General features: G+C 36.4%; 1 protein-coding gene across 10 annotated transcripts in view; it reads right to left on the reverse strand.

Moving 5' to 3' along the window:
* DYNC2LI1 (dynein cytoplasmic 2 light intermediate chain 1) overlaps positions 1 to 23,884 on the reverse strand; it is a 70,802-nt gene that overhangs the window by 32,846 nt on the left and 14,072 nt on the right. For 8 of the 10 annotated variants that reach the window (XR_010115752.1, XR_010115751.1, XM_055243397.2 and 5 more), the window contains exons 5-13: positions 21,910 to 21,998; positions 16,997 to 17,183; positions 15,678 to 15,746; positions 14,840 to 14,917; positions 10,734 to 10,810; positions 9,939 to 10,009; positions 6,932 to 7,029; positions 6,436 to 6,528; positions 1,181 to 1,324 (exon numbers count right to left, since the gene is read on the reverse strand). Coding sequence is in view for 8 of the 10 variants with exons in the window: in XM_055243397.2 (XP_055099372.1) it covers positions 1,196 to 1,324; positions 6,436 to 6,528; positions 6,932 to 7,029; positions 9,939 to 10,009; positions 10,734 to 10,810; positions 14,840 to 14,917; positions 15,678 to 15,746; positions 16,997 to 17,183; positions 21,910 to 21,998 (891 nt within the window). In the remaining 2 variants the exon portion in view is untranslated. Of the gene's footprint in view, positions 1 to 384; positions 1,325 to 1,694; positions 1,986 to 6,435; positions 6,529 to 6,931; positions 7,030 to 9,938; positions 10,010 to 10,733; positions 10,811 to 14,839; positions 14,918 to 15,677; positions 15,747 to 16,996; positions 17,184 to 21,909; positions 21,999 to 23,884 lie in introns of those variants that run through there. The other 2 variants (XM_063618085.1, XM_055243399.2) reach the window with 2 other exon arrangements.

Consider the following 23,884-nt stretch of genomic DNA (forward strand, 5'->3'; position numbering starts at 1 on the left):
AGAATCGCTTGAACCTGGGAGGTGGAGGTTGCAGTGAGCCGAGAATGCACCACTGCACTCCAGCCTGGGCAACAGAACAAAACTCTGTCTCAAAAAAAAAAAAAGGTTCTGTATTAAAATTACTGATTCTCTTTCTGATTGATCTTCAAGTAATTCCATGTACGAACCTGAAATGAAACTGTCTCAGTGTTACTATGGTAACTTTGGGTGAGAATATGGTAGAGAGCGCATGAACTTGTTCACTGACTGTGACCTAACTTGTGAAGAAAGATAAATTATAGCATTTGAAATGTCTCACACTGAAATAGGAAAGATCATTTCATTAAGGAAACCACAGTAAAATTCTATTTCTTAGAACAGTATTTAAGGAAGTGGAGGCATTGGTAAATTATCAGACTAGTATTGTCAATTTTTATAAAAGGTCTTTGACATGGATGATTATGGTGTAATAGTTACACAATGTCTTACAGATTATATATGTCACATCAGTTATAGACAATTCTGGAGATGATAATCTATTAAAGTAGTTCAAAGAGAGTCCCACAGGAACCTCTTTTGAAATCACTGATTTCAACTTACTAAAGATATGGGTGTACAACATAAGTGGAAACATTTTCTACTATTCATATGCAGATGAATTTCATTCTAGCTCAGAAACATTTGGAAAACTGACATCACACGTGACTTCAAGCTATTAAATGTTAGTGATAGCACCTTAGAAAAACACAATGGCTTTCAACATGTGACAGTTTGTGTCTCAAGTCAAAAATGGACAGTGATGTGTAAGAAAATCAAATTACATAATAACAATTCCTATTACTCGCGTGGAATAGGCTGTTTCTTCCCACCAAGTCAGTGATGTTTCTGAGATCATAATGTTCACTGTAAATTTAAAGGGATCTCTTTTTCCATAGCACTCAGCAAGAAACCTGTGCTTAAGACTGAGGTTCCTTGGAAACATGCTGAAAATTCTGTTCTCAAGGGTGTCAGAACCATACATACTGCAAATAATTTATGAAGTCCTAGTTCGTTGCAATAAGCAGATGGCTTGCTATCTGCTCAGACACTACTCCCTTGGGGTAGTAAATGTGCTTATCTGAAGCTGAGAGTCAATATATTTTTTACGTGGACATGGAAGAACACAGAATAAATCATTTTTAATCATAGCAATTATACTTACTCAAAATGAACTTGGCTAGCAGGTACACAAATCTACAGATTGGAACGGCTTCTTAAAGGCTATCCCACCTTGGAAATAATCCTGGTTATCCCCAACACATGATGTTTTGTGCTGCTTCTTGATAGGATATCTCCTTAGATGTGCCTGTTTTTCAAAAAGTGGTATTTAAAATAAATGTGTCAGTCTCACGGAGGGGTGAAATGGGTGCTGATTAAAAATGCCCCATTCCAGACCACTGATGGCAACAGTCTAGGGGTGGCGACCCAGGAATGTGCATCTCCTATTTCAGGTGCTTCTTGCACCTCACTGTTAAGAGTAAAATTTTGACATCTGTGAACCCAATTCCGGTTTCCTCCCAGCTACAGCTGAGAACGCCTTTTAGAAATAATGTGTCTAACGTGGGCACTTAACCTTGCATTTAAAACTGTAACCAAATACTCTTACTTTTATATTCCTAAAAACATTTAAGCATAAACTTATACATGCTGAATTGAGTATATACCACTTAAACATGTTAGAGGTAGGTAGTAGAAGATTCTTTTATTTAAAAAAAATTACATGTGGTTCTACAATATTTTTTCCTTTTAAAAAGCTTCAAGATATACAGGGAGATGCACTAGTCCAAGAAATTCAGCTTGTCCTTTAACAAATTATACAGTTTAACTTTCTTCACATATTGCCACAATATAATCTTATTTGTATTTGGAAAAGAAGAAATAAATATACAATAATTGAATTAGGTTCAAGAATCAAGCTTGATTTGTTTCCAAGACTTGGAAGAACTTCTTTTATACTGTTCCAGTTCCTAAAACAAAAATATATATTACTTTATGAAAAATCAACTTTACTAATTCAAGGAGGCACCTTAAAACTGCCTTCTCATTTTTTAGATATAACAATGTATCCTTAGTAGCATTGTCATTCTAAAGATTTCTTGACAATTATTTTGTAAAAGATTATGCTTAGGACTTATTTTCTAGAAATACAGTCTTCAGAGTTTCTGTGTTGCTAAGCAGCACTCAGAGATGAATTTATTAAACTTTCAGATAAAATTATGTACGTAAACTGCATAATACATATGAATTGTCTTTCAACTAATGAACTAGACATCTGTCATCCTTCAAGTATTCAAAAGTGATCCTATTTTTAATTGTTTGCTGTTCAGCTCTTATCAAAAACTTGGTTGAAGTTAGCAAAATATTTAAAAAATATATAGCTCATTCCTATAGTCCCAGCACTTTGGGAGGCTGGGGCAGGAGAATTGCTTGAGCCCAGGAATTTGAGACTAGCCTGGGCAACATAGGGAGACCATGTCTCTACAAAAACTGAGAAAAATAATTATCCAGGCATGGTGGTGTGCGCTGTGGTCCCAGCTACTAGGGAGTCTGAGGTGGGAGGATTGCTTGAACCTGGGAGGCCAAGGCTGCAGTAAACTGTGATTGCGCCACTGCACTCCAGCCTGGGTGACAGAGTGAGATCCTGTCACAAAAAAATATGTGTGTGTGTGTGTGTGTGTGTGTGTGTGTGTATCCTTTGTCCCAGTGATTTTACTTTTAGAAATTTATCATCCATAACAATACAACAATGCACAAGGATGTAAAAGAAGGAAACTAATTGCTCTATCTCAGCACAACTGGAAACAACTTTGATGTCCCCCAGTAAGGACTGATTAAATAATTAGCGTTCATTCACAGGTGGCTTCCAAGGCAGCCAGCAAAAATAACAGTGGCCACATGAAAACATAATGTGTGCCACATGAAAAAAGCACACAGGTAGGGAGAGGGCAGGATACTTCCATTTTCTATTTTATATACATCTATCTATATCTCTTGAATTTTTTCACAATGAGTATATGTTACCTTTACAATTCATAAATAAATTTTAGTGGAGGTGGCTATCCTGCACAAGGCAACTGACATGTAAAAGGGACCATCTAAGGGGATGCCTCTCGGCCTCCTACATGTTGTTCAATGTCTAAATAACTGTACAAAGGTTGTCACCACTTCAAGTAAACAAAACGTGGTTACTCTGCAAGATAAGGCAATCATTGCCGTTTGGCTAACATAATTGAAGTTCACAGTTGCTATGAAAAGAAAATCCATTCTAATTTTCAGAAAAATTGCAGATTGTACCTTTCATACCTATACCCTAAGTTTCTAAAATTTAAAAGTTAAATGTTTCAAAATGGTATATAGACTTAGGAAGAATTTTTCCTTGTTTTTTTTTTTTTTTTTTAACTTCCTCACTGGATTCTAGGAAGAATTTTCATGGTAATAATCATATGTAGTCTTTACAGCTTGTTTTATTTTTTTCTAATAAAGCTAATTCGGTTCACCAGTTATCTACCACTTGTGGTTTTAAAGATTAACTCATAAAGAATAAACAAATCGTTTACTGCGAACCTTGTCTTTAACTGGAAGTTAAATTATTTTTACCAACGACAAAGGTGAAAACGTTGTTTTGAGATTCTTTGCTAGTAGTATCTCCCTTTTGCAGACAGCAGACTGTGAGAAAACTAGGGCTATCACAAAGGCCATGCCAGAGGGAGAAAAAGGAATAACCAATGTCAGACAGAACCTACCAAGTCCACTAGATCTTCAATATGATAATGATACGGCCTCAAAATAATACACTGATGTTTTAAAGGGATAGCAAGTAAGAAAGTTTTCAAAAGATATCTGTGGTTGGCCAAGAAGACCTTAAAAATAAATAACTGTAAACTTTTTTTTTTTTTTTTTTGCTTTAACAAAATAATAGAAAAGAAGCTGGGCACAGTGGCTCATGCCTGTAATCCCAGCACTTTGGGAGGCCAACTCAGGAGGATTGCTTTAGGCGAGGAGTTCAAGACCAGCCTGGGCAAGAAAAAATTAAGAAAATTACCCGGGCATGGTGATGTGTGCTTGTAGTCCCAGCTACTTGAGAGGCTAAGATGAGAGGATTGCTTGAGCCCTGGAATTCAATGTTGCAGTGAGCCATGATCTCACCATTGCACTCCAGCCTGGATGCCAGAGCAAGACGCAGCATCAAAGAAAAAGAAAAAAACACAAAAGAGGTAGAAGGGCTCAGCAAGTGCTTTCCACATTCACATTCCCTTAAAATTGGGAATGCTTTAAAGCTAGAGGGCTTTTAAAAAGTAGCAAGTAAAACTGAAGGATTTTCGGGTGCCCATGTAAAGTCTGGCAAAAGACAGAACTTTAAATAATTAAAGAGGGCTAATCACGAAAGACCCTACCTAAGTCTGCAGGAAAGATGAAAGGGGTCTTCCTACCAATCCTCAGATCCTTCAGGACTGACTTCACAGCACACAATTGGAAACAAGGTCTCACAACTACTTGTGAAATAGTATGAAATAATATTCAAATTAAAAATTTTATATAGTAGAATGTCAAAATTTAGATTCAGATTATCAATGAAATAATAGCAACAACGCTGATAATCATTAGGGTATCTTTAAAGCTAAAGCATAAAATTATGTTAAGGTCCTATGTGCGCAATCTGGAATCAATGCAATTCATCTAAAAACACATGAATAAAAGTGGTTTAGAGGCAAACTTAGGATAGCATAACTTTTCAGGTAGGTTAAAAAAAATCCCGAACCAAGAGATGATAGGAATTGGTGATCTGCTGGCAGTGAGATACAAGAGATGAACAAAGGGTGATATGGGTACTGTGGGGCTGCCTTCCTTTTCCACACAAAATTCTTATGGTTTTAAGTCACTTAGAGAAGATAGATTTGAATGTGAAAACTCATGATGCTCACAAATACCCTAATCCTTTAATAATACTGATGTATATGAACTTAATAAAAGTGATCATTATGCAATATCAACAGATATTCTTATCAACGACAGTTAACCATTGACTCCTAGATAAATATTAATCAGGGATGACTTCCAACTAATCCTTACAGCCAAGCTGCAAACATAATAAGGGTTACATGAGGTCATTTTCCTGTTTCTACAACATGCCTCTCACTTTGCTACAGCTACAAAACCTCTGAATATTCATGGCATATTTTTCAAAAGTCTTCTGGACCGTTTACATAAAATGTTTTGCTTCCTTCTCCAAGAGCCCCCTGAAGGTGAATACTGAGAAAAATACCCTGGCTCCTACTCCCAGCTGATAGCTGTTTTCAGGTTACCCTCGCAACAATGTGACTGCCGCCTGAGAAGTTGCCGGGGCTTTCGATCTAGTGCTTACCATACATAAGTTTACTCATATAAGGACAGATTCTGTACAATGTCTCATTTTATCAAATCAAACTAAAATCTAAGTTTGCTTGTTTGTTTTTAGAAAAATCTAGGCCAGGTGTGGTGGCTGATGTCTGTAATCCCAGCACTTTGGGAGGCCAAGGCAGATGGATCACGAGGTCAGGAGTTCAAGATCAGCCTGGCCAAGATGGTGAAACTCCATCTCTACTAAAAAAAAAACAAAAAAAATTAGCCGGGTGTGGTGGTGGGCGCCTGTAATCCCAGCCACTCAGGAGGCTGAAGCAGAGAATTGCTTGAACCCAGGAGGCGGAGGTTGCAGTGAGCTGAAGTCATGCCACTGCACTCCAGCCTGGGCGACAGTGCGAGACTCGTCTTAAAAAAAAAAAAAAAAAAAAGAAAGAAAGAAAAAAAAGAAAAGAAAAATCTAAGTATTTGGGTCATGGTGAATTTGCCAACTCTTAACATTCTTACATCAGACTTGTGTGTTCAAATGGGGCTATCTAGGGATACATGGGATGGTGGCGTCCACTTTTAAGCATTTTCCTGAGAGAACCTGGGTTCTGTCAGGCATGTCTGTGTGTTTTCAGACTGTGCTTTCAGTCCTTAACTGGGCAAGATACGTTTTCTGGTACAAGGAAAGTATAGGTATGTCTGAATGTCCTATCAAAAACAAAGCTCTTTATGTAATTCCACAAACCAAAGAATATTAAGAAAATGTCTCTCCAGCAGCAAGGTAAGAATCACTACTCATCTTTAATATGATGTAAACTGGAAAATCAAAAAGGTTTATGTGAACACTAAGTCATGTCTGGGTGGTGGGATGACAGGTGATTTAAAAATTTTTCTTTATTCATATCAAATTTTTATTTTTTTCTACAGTATACTATTAGTGTGTTATTTAAATAGATGTACTACTTAAATAATTTTAATAGTAAAGAAGACACACTAAGTAAATACATTGAGAAAAATGTACGGAATTCCCAAGGCACTCCAGGTTTTGTGATAAAACTTCAGATGAAATTAAGTAAATGTTTAGGATAATACCTGATCCTTCTGAATTCTCATCTCATCGACTTCACTTTCAGCATACTGAGGATCTCTCGCAGGGTCCTTGATATCTTTCAGCGTGTTATTACTCTGAAATTACAAATCTCCAAATCACTTCATGCCCATAACCCAAAATTCTGTGGCTACCATCTGCCTAATAAACCAAGCTCCCATTCCTCAGCCTGCCACAAAGTCTCTCTACGATCTTTCTAGCTTTTCTCATCACCACTGAGGCCCGCTTCCCATTCCACCAGGTCCCCTTTGAGTTGTCTCTCCCTTCTTTAACAGCCAGATGACTCTCTTTGAAAGTGGAGCAGGAACCATGTCTTACTTTTTTTTTTTAACCCCCACAGTGCCTATTTACATTTTCAGCAAATGTTTAATTTTGAGCATAAGCGATAAAAAAGTTATCATAATAGGCCCTTTGGCACATTTTCTATAACTGTTAGATAGTGCTAAAAATCTTGCTTTTAAAAAAATTAGAAATATGTACCTTTGGTGGAAAGAGCTTTTCATACACTTTTTTCCACAACTCCATTGGTGAGTGGGCACGAAGCTTTCCAATGTCATTTTCAGGAACAGGAGGACATCCTAAAATAGCAAGTTTTACTCCAAATGACTGCATTGATTAAAATATTACAAACTCCACCAATAAAAGAAATGACACCAACAAAGGTATACATCTCAGATCACTCATTTTCCCTCTCCTTAATATAGTCACCATTAAAATTTACCCTACCCAGCACAGCAAGGTCACTGGGACAGATTCTAATACTGAAAGAAGGGGAAGGAAAGAGCAATGGGTAAACTGTAACTCTCATTCTCTACACCCTGTACCTATACCTATATCTATATCCTGTTAACCAGTAATTCCAGTTCTTGGTAGTGTTTGCCCTAGAAACACCTGCAAACTGGTACTGTATTAAGGATTTCACACTGTAGCATAATTTGTTATCAGTGTAAAGTTGACCCACAACCAAAATACTCATCAGTGGTGAACAGTGCATTAATTACTATGCATAGCCATGCTCTGTAACACTATCCAACAGTTAAAATAAGACATAGACCCATGTGTAGCATTAATATGGAAAAATTACTAAGGTATATTGGTATATTGAATAAAAAGGTATTGAATAATAAGGTATATTGAATAAAAAGGGGAAATTCCAAAATGATATAGACTGAACATATAATTATGTTAAAGCAAATAGTTTTTTCTACACTATATACACATGTGTGTAAAGGCATAGGAAATTGGAAAGAACACAAATTTGCTCCTTGTATGTACTCTTTTACCCTTTTACAAGGAGATATCTTTATGTATTACTTGTATAATTTAATTTGAAAAATTTAAAACTCTGCTGCCATTTGCAATTTGTAACTGGATATTTCCCATCTTTCTATTTCCAACATCTATATTGTTCCCCAAAACTGTTTTACTGGTGATCTTCCAGGACATCCTTACCACTTAGGTGGGAAAGGCACTGATATGCTCCACTGATGTTATTCAGCTTTGCCAAGTTTTACTTGTATTCCTTTGTGTGTCTGTGTGTACATTAAGTTCTGTACAATTTTATCTCCTGCATAGGTTCATGTATTTGCTACCACAGTCAAGACACCAACTTAATTCCACTAGCACAAGGACATAACCTCCTCCTTCCCGACCCCTCCCCTGGTCTCCCCATCCATAGTCCTATCCCTACCCTCTGACCACCACTAATCTGCCTCCATTTCTAGAATGTGTTTCATTTCAAAATTCTTTATGAATAGAATCACACTGTATGTAATCTTTTCTAATTGGCTGCTTTTCACTCAGCATGATTCCCTGGAGATTCATCCAGGCTGTGTGTATCAATCATTTGTTCCTTTGTATGGCTGAGTAGTGTTCCCTGGTACAGACAGATGTACCACAGTTGTTAGTCATTCACCTGCTGAACAACTTCTGGGCTGTTTCTAGGTTTTGACTACTAAACATAAAGCTGCTGTGAACATATGCCTAGAGATTTTTTGTGTGAGAGTTAAGTTTTCATTTATCTTGGATAAATGCCCAACAGCACAATTTCTAGGTCATATGGTAGTTGCATGTTTAGTTTCATAAGAAACTGTTAAACTGTTTTTTAGAGTGGCTGTACCACTTTACACTCCCACCAGCAATGTATGAGAGATCTGGTTTCTCTGCATCCTTGCCAGTATTTGGTGGTGTCACTATTTTTTTTTTTTTAGCTATTCTGTTAAATGTATAGTGATATTTCATTGTGGTTTCAATTTGCATTTCCCTAACGACTAATGATATTAAACACCTTTTCATGTGCTGCTTTGCTATTTTTATGTCCTCTCTGAAATGAAATGTCTGCTTATGTCTTTTGCTCACTTTCTAATTGGATTGTTTATTTTTCTGTTGAGTTTATGTATTCTAAACACTAGTCCTTTGTCATGTATGTGGTTTGAAATTCTTTTCTCCCACACTGTGGCATGTCTATTCATCTTCACATGGGCTTTCACAGAGCAAAAGTTTTTAATTCTGATGAGATCTAAGCTCCATGATTTTTAAATTCAGCAATTATGAACTCTCTTCTGGCCTCCAACCATTCACAGAAGCAAAAGAATTCCATTAGCATTATCTATCAGTACAACAGTGATTCTCACTGCTACTGGAATTAAGTTGGTGCTAATGATAATCATAAACATCAGTCTCCATGACCATTCACTAAGCAAAATCACCTCCATTCCTTTCATTCCAATTAATCTATAATCTCATTACAAAGATTTCTATATTTGAAGTCAAGTCACCTTTAGCTTGTAGGACTAATAGAGGATGGGAAATACAAAAAAAAAGCCCTACTGCCCATTAGAGTGTTAAAAGCAAACTATGCCACCTGCAGAGGATAAAGAAGTGCGAGGCTCAAAGATCTTCACAATGAAAACAGTTTCTGTGGGCAGGTAAGGGCCTTGAGATATAAACTCTTAAACTTCCTTTTGATTCAGAAGCCTATAGAGTCTATGAGTTTAGGAAATACATTCCATTAGATGAGGCATGCTATTTCATAACAAAAAATCAAATATACCTAATTGTTACAACTGTGTTCTTTTTGGTTTACTCTACCACTTCAATCTCTCATATACTTGCTAATTACCCGTAATATGTAGCTCTGAATTTCCTCACTACTCTATGCTCCTGGCTTCTTTAAAGCCAAGGAGCTAAAATTTAAAAGTACCTGGAAATCAGTGGGGGAAAGAAAATACATGCAATTTGTTTTTCAGTGGAATAGGGATCAGAAATGAGAAATCAGTCTCATATGTGGTGACATCCCTTCCATCACAAACATGTCAATGTGATGCATGTTACATTAATACTGGGCATATAAACAAACACACAGGAAATAACAGCAATGATAATGAAACCAGAAATAGGAGTATGTTGGAGACAAAGTGAACATGGAGTAGGACAAAATCAATAAGCAATTAAAACAAGATTGAACAATCTTAATAAGTTCACTAACCTATTTGACTGAAAGAATCCAATCCTGCTGTGATAAACAGCGGTTTATTCTGATCCACACATTTTGATTTGCTACGTGGAGAAGAAAGATTCTAAATTTAGTTTAGCAATTAAATTTGCTGCCACGCTCTCCTGTAAATATAAGAGCAATATTATGGGCTAGTTTTACATTTAGCCACTAATGAGAGCATTGCCCCAAATGAATAAGTGACTATCAATTTAAGTGATATCAAAAATTAACGTATAGCATAAATAAACATTTTATAGGAAAAAAAGTGACAGACCCTATTACCTTAAATCAAATCCAAGAGAAGTAGCAAGGCTAAGAAGATACATACCAAAATTTTCAATTCCATTTCAAATCAATAAAAGAAAGTGATAATAGAGGGAAGCTACTAAAGTGTGGGAAAGGAAGTAAAAGAAATCAGGGAGCTAGTATAATATTATGATTATTTTATTCCAGCCTCAAATTAAATGTTATGTAACATTTTGGTTGTAAAATTTAAGAAATATTTAAAGAATATAAGAAGCAGGAAATAATACGAAATTATCCCCTTTATGTTGAGTCTTGACAAAATAAATAATATTAATAATTAAAAATAATAATAAAATAATAAATAATATAATAAATAAAATAAAAAATAATAATTAAAAAAGAAATTATCCCTTTAAGAATAGCCATCTGGGTCACTTTCCTGGTCAAGACACAAGAGACTGAGTAGAACAATAATCAGATGAGACAACACTGGCTAAATCAATCACTCAATAAATGATATAAAAAATATCTTAGCAGTACCTTCTGTCAATGCCAAATGCCAACTGGTTGATAACTCCACGTATTTTTAGTAATAGAGCTTCTGATTTACTGGTAAACTTTAAACAAATCAGGAGAACAAATTATATGCTCTATTTTCCAATCACAGAAACAGGTAAAATAAATATGGCTTTGAACAAATACAGATTACAAAGAGAATCACTATTTAGTTGCCCAGCAAATACTACTGTTTGAGTAGACAAAACAAAACCTGAATAAAGAAATCTTGGTAACTTTAACTCGTTCTTCAAACTTAATGAGTACATTATGTGGAAAGGACTTGTGTTTATGTACTCATCATTTCAGCTACTCACACAAATGGACCATAATCACTGTCAAATAATTTCTTTAAAAAAAATATATATGAATGTATGTTTATGGGCTGTATGTGTGTAAACATACTCATTATGGTCTAAAAGAAAAATTTTGCAAAATGCAGTTGGGTTGGTTAGAAAATAAGAGGTATACCTCAAAAGTAGCTTTCACATCCAAGGGCGTATTGCTGCCTTCCAAATAGTCATTGTGGGACTGCAGACTGGTCTAATGATGCTGATACTCACTAAGGTAATTTTTTAACTTCTTTTTAAATTGCTTTTGGTGCCTAAGCTACTGAATATTTTCAGTGCTGGTATATAACTAGGGAAACCATAACCAGAACATTTCAGAGAATGAAAGGAGTTGGGTACTATTAATAATTAAGCTGTGACATCAGATGAATACCAGGACATATGGTTATCCTACAAATCCTTAAAAACTAGATTGGATTTCTGTAGCTACCAAAAGTCATTCACAGCCAAGTCAAAATGACTAAGAGGTACGGAACTGGGAAAAAAAACTTTGAACTGAAATGAAATCTAATTATGAAGCAAAGATATCAGCGTTATGGTTCCAATGGCAATTCCACAAGATAAGCCTCATTCTGGATTAAGAACAGAAAGTTCTTAATGCTCTCAGAGAAAGTATTCAAATGAGAATACTCGTGTATATATAAGATCTGATGCATTTATTAAAGAAAGCATTGAAATAATTGTAATGCTTCTACTGAGACCATGTTTTAAAATACATATAGAAAACTTTAACTGAATTTTAGAAATATAACTGTTCTGTTTAATTTTATTTTCTTTATGAGAAAGGAAAAACCTAATCACAAACATATTTCATAGAAGATAGGGCTGGGGGAACATTAGACATTTTCTAACCCAACTCCTCCATCTGCTGCATCAATCACTTCTAAAACATCCTTCACAAAGAACTGTAGGCCTTCTGCTTAAACAAACTCAATGCCTGGGAACTCATCTCCCCAAATAATTCATTCTGTTTTCAGATAATGGTAGTATTAGAAAGTGCTTTCATATTTTGAGTAAACTCTGTTGATTCCTTTTTCTGGACCTTAGAATAGCAAAGAATGAATTTAGTCACTTTTCCATGGAACATTCCTTCAACTATATAAGAGAGTTATCACATTTTAGGTGATATTCTAGTGGTCCTCATACATAATAATTTTAAGCCCCTGCCATCCTCATGGCTCTCCTCTGAATCTGGTTCTACTTATCAGTCTTCTCCTGTTCTTTTGGGGGTCGAGGAGCATATTGGTTTTTTAAGAGATGGGGTCTCGCTCAGTTTCCCAGGCTGGAGTGCAGCAGTGTGATCATAACTCACTGCAGCCTCAAACTGCCAGGCTCAGGCAATCTTCCTGCCTCAGCCTCCTGAGTAGCTAGGACCACAGGCATGCACTATGATGACTGGCTAATTAAAAAAAATTTTTGTCAAGACAAGGTCGCATTTTGTTGCCCAGGCTGGTCTTGAACTTCTGGCCTCAAGTGATCTTCCCACCTCACCCTCCAAGTGTTGAGATTAGAGGCAAGAGCTACCACACCTGGCCTGTGTTTTGTTTTTATTAACGTAATTAGATTGTTCATAATATTGAATCAATATTCTCAACTGTACTATATAGGATCAACTAAAGTGTTGGAAAAAAAAAAACCCTGCTAAATATCATGGAATTTTGCAAAGCAGTACCCAACTTTCTTCCTTAAATGGGGCAGAGGGTAAGAGGAGATGTGAAACTGAAAGATGGGGCTTTGATCACTTTGGCTACATTCTTCCTGAAAGGCCTTATGGTTCCTTTGGTGGTTCAGAAGTACTCCACTAACCCAAACCCTGTTCCTTTGGGCTTATTGAAAGCTGAGATGAAGCCCTTCTCAAAGCCATTCCCTGGTCCCTGATCTTGTTCGATCTCCTGGGCCACGGTTAATCCCAGGCTTGCTATGGCCTGCGTTGACCTGACTTCATCTAAATTTGTACTTGTGAGACCAGACTGGACCCTCCATCAAATGTAATCTGTTCCTAAAGAAATACAGGGATTTCCCTCAGCTAACTTTATAACCAGAATTAAATGTGTGACCCTCTCTAGTGGCAAAAATAAGTAACTGCAAGATCTTTACCTCTACCCTCGATGACCCATTCACTTTAAATTCCCCATATCCTCTCAAAACAGTAAAGAACATTTCCCAAAGTACCATGTCAACCTAATATGTAAGCAAATACGATTCAAACATAAAAGGTGATCATTTTTAAGAAAATACATAATGAAATGTGTAATGTTTTGAAAGGTATAAAAACTGAGAATACATATTTTGTACATATTACTTTCAGTCAAAATATTCTAGCTGTGAAGGCAAAGGGCTAAACCATGTTGTCTCTAGGTTCCTCTGAGTGCTTTAATTTGGAGGAAAAAAGTGACCATTAAATAATTATTCAAACGTAAAGGAAATTTTTTTTTTTGAGACAAGCCCAGTCTTGAGTGCAGTGGTGTGATTTTGATTCACCGCAGCCTTGACCTCCTGAGCTCACGTGATCCTCCCACCCCAGCCTCCCAAGTAGCTGAGACAACTGGTGTGTGCCACCATGGCCAGCTAATTTTTAAAATTTTTTGTAGAGACAGGTTCTCACCATGTTGCCCAGGCTGGTCTGAAACTCCTGAGTTCAAATGATCCTCTCGCCTTAGCCTCCCAAAGTGTTGGGATTACAGGCGTGAGCCACTGCACCCAGCCAGAAATTTTTTAAATAAAAATGTTTTGGCCAGGCATGGTGGCTCACGCTTGTAATCCCAGAAGTCTGGGAGGCTGTGGAGGGCAGATCACGAGGTCAGGAGTTCAAGACCAGCCTGGCCAACATAGTGAAACCCCATCTCTACTAAAAATACAAAAATTATCCAGGTGTGGTGGCACGTGCCTGTAGTCCCAGCTACTCAGGAAGGCTAAGGCAGGAGAATCGCTTGAACCCAGGAGGCGGAGGTTGCAGTGAGCCGAGACCATGCTATTGTACTCCAGCCTGGGTGACACAGTAAGACTGTCTCAAAAAAAAAAAAGTTGTTATATTTTATTGCATTAAAGGACATTTAGTAAAGTTTAGTCCTGCTACGGGAGATAATGATAACAGTGATTATAATAACCAACATTTATTGAGTAATATTCTGTTCTAGGCCCTGTGCTAAGCATTTCACATGCACTCTCTCTTTGAATCCTCACAACAACCCTATGAAGAAGGTACTATTTTTCTCCATTTTACCCTGGAGGACAATGAGGCTTAGGTGAAATTAAGTGACTTGTTGAAGATCACACGTCTAACAAATGGTCACCCTGAGATTCGAACCCAGGGAGCATGACTTCAGATTTCATGTTTTTAACTTTTACAACAAACAGCACTTTTTTAAAGAGCCCCCATCCCCAATACACACACTGTTAGACTTGTTTTTTGTTTTTCTTTTAAGGGAATATAGATTCTAATTCTTAAGGGGATACCAAAAATGAATAAATAGATCAACTTATCTCTTTAAACTTGGTTGGGATTTATGGATATAAGCAATTTAGAACTTTTGTTCCAAAGAAGGGGGAGACCATCTAGCAGTGCGTGTTCAACAGATGCATTATCAAACATTCTGTAAGGAGAGGTCTTCAGCAGTGGGAAAGCAACGGGACCATGTGCATTAGCAAAAGCATTTATTCCTCGTAGCTGTGCATCAAGTTCCTAATTTCCCCAAATTTGGTACTGTCCATTCAAGCCCAAAGGACAAGAAATGTACAAACCATTAATGATGCTCCATAATAATGTGCAACAAATCGAAGTGTCTTGCATATTACCTTTCTCTTCTCAGACTCAAAATCCTGTAGAAATATGTTATTTAAAAAAGTCAAGATAACCAAATATCTATAGCAGGAAGATTCAAATTATTAAATGTAGAAATAGATTATTTCTTATTTTTTTAAACTCACCTTCAGGAAAAGGATTCCATTACCTTGGTATTTGTTTCATAGACAGTTGAACAATAGCTGCAGCCTTTTTAGAGCTACAGCTATCAGATTTTTCTTTGTTTAAATACTCAGCTCAATAGAATTTAGATATAAGCACACATTTCATAGTGTGGAATACCCTAACGATTCTCCAACAAGCAAAGATAAGAAGGAACTAATTTTCTACTTTCTTCATTAAAAGTTGGGAAGTCCTATTCCCCAGTGACTAGGTTGAAGCCTTTTTTTTTTTTTTTAAGAGACAAGTGACTCACTGTGTAGCCCAGGCTGGAGTACTGTGGTGTGATTACAGCTCACTGTAACCTCAAATTCCTGGGCTCAAGTGATCCTCCCCCTTCAGCCTCCCAAAGTGCTGGGACTACTGGCATAAGCCACTGTGCCTGGCAAGATTCATTTTCTAAATCCGCCTTATCCCCATTCTAATCATTGCATTTATTTTCTTTACCTATTTTTTTCTGTCCCAACTATGTCTTTTCCAAAATCTTTAAGATGCATGACTTATTAACCTATCCCTTCAATAATTATTTTTCTTATTTTGACATTATTTTTGTACCTCCCTCATAAAAAGCACAGCCATGTATGTAAAACAAACTCAGCTAGAAGTGGAAGAGCTTACCTGAAAAATATCATATTTACTTCCAATTATGACCAGAGGTACTGGAAATGGGTCAATTAATTCACGATCCTGTTAATAAACATATTTCACTGATTTATTGTAATTCTTTATTGCTAGGTGCTTAGCAATTTCTATTTACTTCCAAAAACATTCCATTTTCAGTCTCTTCATAGATGTTTACTTAATTTGCTTGACATAGAATTTGTTCCAATATTTAACTTTCACTTCCTAAGCTATATTTCATAAGTGTAAAACTAGAAATGGCAATTCCCCAAATTACTATGATATTTATTATTTTCCTTTTTCTACCCTTTTATTTCCTTATATAACATATTACCTTCCTGGTTTTTTTTCTATTTTATGTTAACTGTTTGTTGGAATAGTATTTATCTGGCATAGATTTGTTTTGTTCCATTATTTCCTATGTAAAACACTTTCTTTCTTTTTTTTTTTTTTTTTTTTTGAGGCAGATTCTCGCTCTGGAGTCAGGCTGGAGTGCAGTGGCGCGATCTCAGCTCACTGCAACCTCCGCTTCCCAGGTTCAAGCAATACTCCTGCCTCAGCCTTCCGAGTAGCTGGGACTATAGGCACGCACCACCACACCCGGCTAATTTTAGTATTTTTAGTAGAGACGGGGTTTCACCATGTTGGCCAGGATGGTCTTGATCTCTTGATGTCATGATCCACCTGTCTCGGCCTCCCAAAGTGCTGGGATTACAAGCATGAGCCACCGCACCTGGCTACACTTTCTTATAAACTCTGGATAATATAAAATGCTGCTCTTAGTTTTCTAGATGATGATATTTATTATTGTATTGAAGAACTTGTGTTACTATCATAGCAACTTTATAATTTAATTAGCTGTCAGATGATAAAAAGATACTGAATAAGTGACAAAAACTAAATGAATGTAAAATATAGAGTGATGGTGAAGGCTATTAAAACTCTACCCCTTGCTTCAAGTTGTAGCTTCATCTAGTCTGTCAGGTGACTTTTGTACAATCTGGCTTTTTATCTTCATTTTTACAGAGATTATAAAATCAATATCAAACCACTACTTTAAAACTCTATTTCTCTGATTGGTGTAATATGCCATAACAATCACACAAGATGTCTAACAAGAAGATATAAGGAATCTTCTTCCCTGTTTTGCTCTTATAGAGGTTTTAATAAATTGCTGTAATTTTCCAGTGAACAGGTTCATCTACATCAAATGAATTTCAAGTCATGCATAAAAATCTAAAGAAGTTGTTTGTGATGTTATCATTAACTATATATGGGACTAAGGATTCCAGTAATAATCCCAAACAGCAACTCACAGGATGATCCTTCTGCATATTATTCCAGATCTTCTGTCTCATTTCAGAAACTGCTTTAGGATTTGTCTTTCCCAGTTCCATTAACACTTTGTCTACATGGCTTTTTGTGGCTTGCAAGAGATTTTCCATGGTGGGCCAAAGATCATTAGGTTTTGAAAGATCCAGAATGAGAACAACAGAAAACGTCCTAAAGAAATAAAAACATTTTTCAAAAAAGACTCAAAATAATTACCATTTTGAAATCCTAATGTACTGAAATTTATCTAAAAATAACTAAAATATACCTTAAGGGGAAAAAAAACCATAGAATTATTCTAAGACCCCCAAAAACAAAAACAAAAGTCATAGCCTTATTTATTCCAATACTTTACTCTAGTAATATTTAAGTGTTACAATAGTGGAACTAAGTTTCTGTTTGAACTAAAAGTAGTTTAGTTCAAATAGAGACGCTCCAAGCATTTGGGTCCACAATGCCATGTTCACATCGAGTTTTACTGTGTGCTCCAAAAAAGAGAAGCAAAAATAATAAAAGAAGCAAAAACAATAACACAATAATCAGGTAAAGGAGAAGAAAATAGATTTATGGGTGGACCTTGCTAGGGAACTACCTAGTTAATCTCCACAATAACCCTCTCCAGAAGATGTTATAACATCCATTTTATAGATTAGAAGTCTAAGGCATAGATTTATATAACTAGTAAATTGTAGAACTGGTATTTAGATCCAAAGTTACATGTTTTTCTGCAATACCATTCTGTCTCTCTGAAAGCACACTCCTGACCACCAGATACAAGACCACCATCACCATATGCACTTGTATTCTGTTCATGCACATCAAACACAAACCTAGACTCAGCAACAAAAACAAACATTCCCGTTCAAAAATGGGCAAAGAGGCCAGGGATGGTGGCTCATGTCTGTAATTCTAGAGCTTTGGGAAGCTGAGGCAGGAGGATCGCTTGAGGCCAGGAGTTCAAGACCAGCCTGGGCAACATAGCGAGACCCCATCTCAACTATATTAAAAAAAAAGAAGGCAAAAGACTCAAATAGACATTTCTCCAAAGAAGATATACAGATGGCCAATTAACACCTGAAAAGATGTCCAACTTCCTATCCATTAGGCTAGCTATTGTCAAAACATTTTTTTGTTGTTGCTGTTGGAGGAGTCTCTATCGTCCAGGCTGGAGTACAGTGGCATGATCTCAGCTCACTGCAACCTCTGCCTCCCGGGTTCAAGCGATTCTCCTGCCTTAGCCTCCCAAGTAGCTGGGATTACAGGCATGCACCACCACATCTGGCTAGTTTTTGTATTTTTAGTAGAGACGAGGTTTCACCATGTTGCCCAGGCTGGTCTCGAACTCCTGACCTCAGGTAATCCACCCACCTCAGCCTCCCAAAGTGTTGGGATTACAGGTGTGAGCCACCGCTCCTGGCCTAAAGCATTTTTTTAAATGAGAAAATAACAAGTATTAGTGAGGATACAGAGAAATTAGAACCCCTGTACATTGCTTATGGGAATGTAAAATGGTGCAGCTGCTGTGAAAAATTGTATAGTGATTCCTCAAAAAATTCACCATAGAATTACCAGATGATCCAGCAATTCCACTTCTGAGTCTATACCCAAAAGAACTGAAGGAAGAGATTTAAACAGATAGTGTACACCAGTGTTCATACCAGCATTACTCACAATAGTCAAAAGATGGAAACAACCCAAATGTTCCTGCATGGATTAATGGATAACTAAACTGTGGTATTTGTTTACACAATGCAACATTATTTAGCCTTAGAAGTGAGGGAAATCCTGACACATACTACAAATGGAAGAATCCTGAAGACGTTATGCTAAATGAAATAAATAACAAAAGGACAAATAATGAATGATTTCATTTATATGAGGTAAAGGAGTGGTCAAATTCATAGAGACAGGCAGTAGGGATGATAGTTCCCAGGAGCTGGGGAAGGAAAAACAAGGAGTTATTGTTTAATAGGTAAAGAGTTTGTTTGAGAAGATTAAAAAGTTCTGGAGATGGATGGTGATGAGAATATACTTAATGTTACTGAACTGCACAGTAAAAAATGACTAAAATTTTATGTTATGTATATTTTACCACAATAAAAACTAAACATATATAAATCTAGGAGTATTTTTAAAAATGGTTATAATAAGTATGTAGAACCATGATCCTTGATGGTTTAGGATTATATCCAATATAACCAATATATCCTTGATCAACACAGCAAACATTCTGCTAGAAGACATAGCACAAAATTATAATATGTTATTCAATTATTTTGTTTAGTTCAAGTAAACAGGCTATTTTGTATAATTCAAGCAAAACAGTAACAATTCTGTTGGTCTAAATTCAGAAAGTAGTCTTTTACACATTAATTATCAAATTTTCTAAAAATTATTGTGCTATTACATTGTCTAGGCAATTATATTTAGGTTATTTTAATAAGCTCATAAACAGTTTTGCTTAACTGTAAAAATAACATATACATTTTTAATTGTACTAATTTTATTTTTATGGTTTTGGTATGGTTATGTTTCAACTATGACTTAACATTTTTTCATTGTGATGAAATGGATATAACATAAAATTTATTATTTTTTCAAGTGAAAAATTATTTTAAGCAAAAGAAAAATAAATTACTCAAATTTTTTCTAAGATTAAAATTTTTGTTTACAGTATATTAGAAATACTTTTGTTACTTTTTACCTATTTCATAGCTAATGATAGACAAAAATTTTTTCTTAATAAACTCTTAAAACAGAGATTCAGACTACAGGAAATGTTCTATTACAAATTGTCTAAAGTCTGTGGAAATGTTCAATGCATTTATAATTCTATAAACAGTTATTTCAAAGATAAACAGTATCTAACAGTATTTGGCAATATTGTTTTCTCAAGCTGTGAGACTGCATCCAACAGAAGGAAATTATGTGTCACACTAATTCCAGTCAAAAACACTGAGTGTTTGTGACATGATGAGTGAAATGTTTTTCCATGAATTATTTAACCACCCAGCAACCTACTTTAGACCCAAGCCTAGGGCTCCCTTTCCCTTTCCCTCTGTTGATCATAACCCTGACCCTTCCTCTCTCCTAAAGCAGGTCCCAGCTGTCCTGGAGCTCCAGGGAAAGGAAGACCAAGACCTCACAAATGAGGTATTAACCCTTGGGATGATCTGGCTTCCTGCAGAACCTAGAATTTCCACAACCCCAGCAGGCCAAAACCTTTTGGGCTTCGAGAAGGGGAGTGAGGTAACATAACAAGTCAGTCGAATAGGAGCCGACTCCCAACCCGGAGCCAGCTCCTGTATTTTCACCCGTTCAGCCTCTGGCCACTCTAACTGGAAGCTCCTCCCACCCTCACTATCTCTCTCTCTCTCTCTCTCTTTTTTAAAGAGACAGTGTCTCTGTCACTCAGGCTGGAGTACAGTGGTATGATCATAGCTTACTGCAGCCTTGAACTCCCTGGCTCACGCAATCCTCCTGCCTCAGCCGCCTGTGTAGCTGGGACTACAGAGGCATGCTATGATGCCTGGCTAATTTTATTTTTTAATTTTTTTGTAGAGATAGAGGTCTCACTATGTTGCCCGCTGGTCTTGAACTCCAGACCTCAAGTGATCCTCTCGCTTTGGCCTCTCAAAGTGCTGAGATTACAGGCCTGAGCCACCACACCTGGCCCCTCACCATCTCTTCTCAACCACACCACTAGGCATTATTCCCTGGCAGCTTCACTTATTTGTCACCATTAAAGAGAGACAAATGAAAAACTATTTAACTGTAAAATTCCATGTTTCTGAAAAATAAAATCATAGAGAAAAGTGTTTAAAAGTGGAAAAGCAAGATCTAAATATGTATATAAAATATCCCAAGCCTGTACAAAGTCTATTTACAGACATTGAAAAGGCTGAAAGAAATACCTCAACATGTTAAAGTGGTTATTTTTTAATGTGATTCTGGTTCCTTTTACTTTGTGTCTTTCAGTATTTTTACAAGTTTTCTATATGAGCATATATTACTTTTCTAATAAGTGAAAGAAAGTAAATCATATTTCACTAAAAGGAAAAAAAAAGACCAAATAAAGCCAACTGTATCCAGCCAGTTCTAGAAAAACAACTGTCCCATTAACAAGAAATAATTCAATCCTCCAAGGAGTTTAATGACCAATATGTAACAACTAATTGTCAAGCCCTTTGAATTTGATCCGGGCAGCAGCAATGGTTAATGTTAAACTCTAAGAACAAAATATTACAGATTAAAAAAAATTGTTTTTCTTAGCTAAGATCAGTTCCCAGGAACATTGTAAGAAATGTCACAATTTTCCACATATTTGGCCAACATGTGGGAGTTACTGTCAGGAAAACATCACTCAAGCGTTTTGAGGTTTTCCCCAAAGTTCTATTTCTCTAAGGTCAGCAGACGGAGAGACTTTCTCTCTTCTCCGACATATAGTCTTCCTTTAATAGTCTTCCTTTAAATGAAGCTTCAAGAATATTAATTAGCATTAAATTCAAAGGTAAGTTATAATACTCAGCTGAAGAAAAAACTCAGCGGAATTAACTCATACTGAGATGGATAATGGAAAGAATTAAGCTTTTCAAATTTATTTTTACAAAATGAATTCATTGCCCAAGTGTAATTGACGTATTTTTTTTTGTTTTCAGCTTGCAAAATATGTTACTGGGGAGAATGTCAGCTATCTCAGTTCAGCACAGGCCAAAATCTTTGTTCTTTTAAAACTTCTTTGAAAGTATAACAGTTTAGGCATTTAGAAAGGAAGTGGGCATAAGCCTTCAGCAACATAAAACTGTGCCCCAAAATTCTGACTGAGAAAAGCCAACTCATATTCCTCCTGGGGACACTCCTGTGTACTTACAGCTTTTCCTGGAGCTGGCTCACTTACCGTAAGGTGTCACTTGTGATGGGTATGCTGATTAAGTCCAATAAAGAGGTTCCTCCACCGAGTTCCCAAAAGTGAGCGATATCTTTTGGCTGAAAAACAAAAATTTTTGATTTTTTGAATTTTAAGTACTTCTTATATGTCATTAGCACTTGCCAGTAATAATTATACATACAAAATATTGTAGTCCTTAATCAACCCTTTCTTGGCAGTCAAAATTTTTTCCTTTATCCCATCCCTCAAAATGCATCAAAGCACCTATTCTAAAGAAAAATGATGAAATATTCAGAATTGTTTATATGTGTACACAAATGCCTTAATTCTAGTAATACCTTAACAGAAGACATAAACAGTACGTCAATCTTGTAAATAACATATGTAGCATATACTTACGCAGATTTTAGATAAAAATTAACCCGTTCAACAAATTTCGTATTATCTTTTGGAAAACATTTATAATTCTAGATAGAATAAAACAGGTGAATAGGAAAAATTCCTATTTAGGAAGACAGAAGCTCACAGAATGAATTAGACACACGTAAGGCATGAAGAAAAGGGACGAACAAATGGCAATCCTGGCTGTGGATCAAGATTACTTGAGCAAAAGTATAAGCAGACGATTTGTTCCTGCTTCCTGTGGAGAATCTGACAGGCTACCACTGACAATAATACACAGTAGGTGGGAGAACAAGACATCAAACAACTGCTTCTCTTTTTATAGGACCCTCAAAATAATAGGAAACTGACAGGGCTAGGCAGCCAAGAAGTTCAGAAATAAGACCATCTAGGGTTGGGTGCAGTGGTTCACACCTGTAAACCCCAGCACTTTGGGAGGCCAAGGCTGGAGGATCACTTGAAGTCAGGAGTTCAAGGTCAGTCTGGCCAACACAGTGAGACTCCATCACTATAAACAATTTTTTAAAATTAGCTGAGTGTGGTGGTGCATGTTTGTAGTGAATTTGAGGGGACAGTTTACTTGGGAGGCTAATGCGGGAGGATTCTTTGAGCCCAGGAGTTTGAGGCTGCCATGAGCTATGATCCTGCCACTGTACTCCAGCCTGGGCAACAAAGTGAGACCTTGTCTTTGAAAGAAAAAGAAAAGAAAAGAAACAGGACCATCGATTCCATAAGACGTTCCTAGACTGTTGGCTAATGGCATTTCTGCTTCTGTCCTGACACCGAAGACCCTTCAGGTCACTGAAATTGTGAGGAGCTGACAAAGTGCTTCTATTTAGGACTCTTAGGGAATTAAATCTGAGAAAGACATGATGCTTCCAGAATGAATATGGAAATATCCCACTTGATAGTACAAAGTTTAGAAAAAAAATCACACAAGTTTTTATGTATCTGCTCCCATGAGCCTGGAAGAGACAGATTGTCAATAAAATAAGTTTTAGGTGAATATATATTATTTTGGATTTTTGACAAAATTTCATCTTGTAATCTCTACAATTGTTTGGCTGTTCATATTTGAATCATTAATATTTGTGGGGAAAATAATTCTTCACTGGAAAATATCCCTCAATTCACAATTTGATAAAGGGAAGTTTTTAGAGCTCTTCTCAAAAGTTAAGCTTATGAGAGCTGTCTCAAAGTTTCCAATGAAAAGCATAATTACATTTCTAGGCTTATTACTCATGTCAAAATTCAAGTGAATCACAAAAATGAAGTTCTCCTGTATCTCTATATATTATGTTTTTTTCTTTAAATTTCAGTTTTAATAACCCACTTTCATTGGTGAATCCTGGATGCAACAATAGGCAGTTTTATCTCTTTATACACTGTCTCATGAGCAAACATTTGGACTAAGTCAGTGTATAAAAATGTGCCTTTGTTAGGGGAGTAGCAGGATGCTCCATTCTAGATTGTCCTTCTACACACTTAACTTTATTTAAGAAATGACCTCTTTTCAGGTGACAACTCCAAAAAGATTCTATTTAGGAATTCCCCACCCCATCCCCTGCCAACATATACTATA

Source organism: Symphalangus syndactylus, chromosome 14 (genome assembly GCF_028878055.3).
Source record: "Symphalangus syndactylus isolate Jambi chromosome 14, NHGRI_mSymSyn1-v2.1_pri, whole genome shotgun sequence".
NCBI classification, from domain to species: domain Eukaryota; kingdom Metazoa; phylum Chordata; class Mammalia; order Primates; family Hylobatidae; genus Symphalangus; species Symphalangus syndactylus.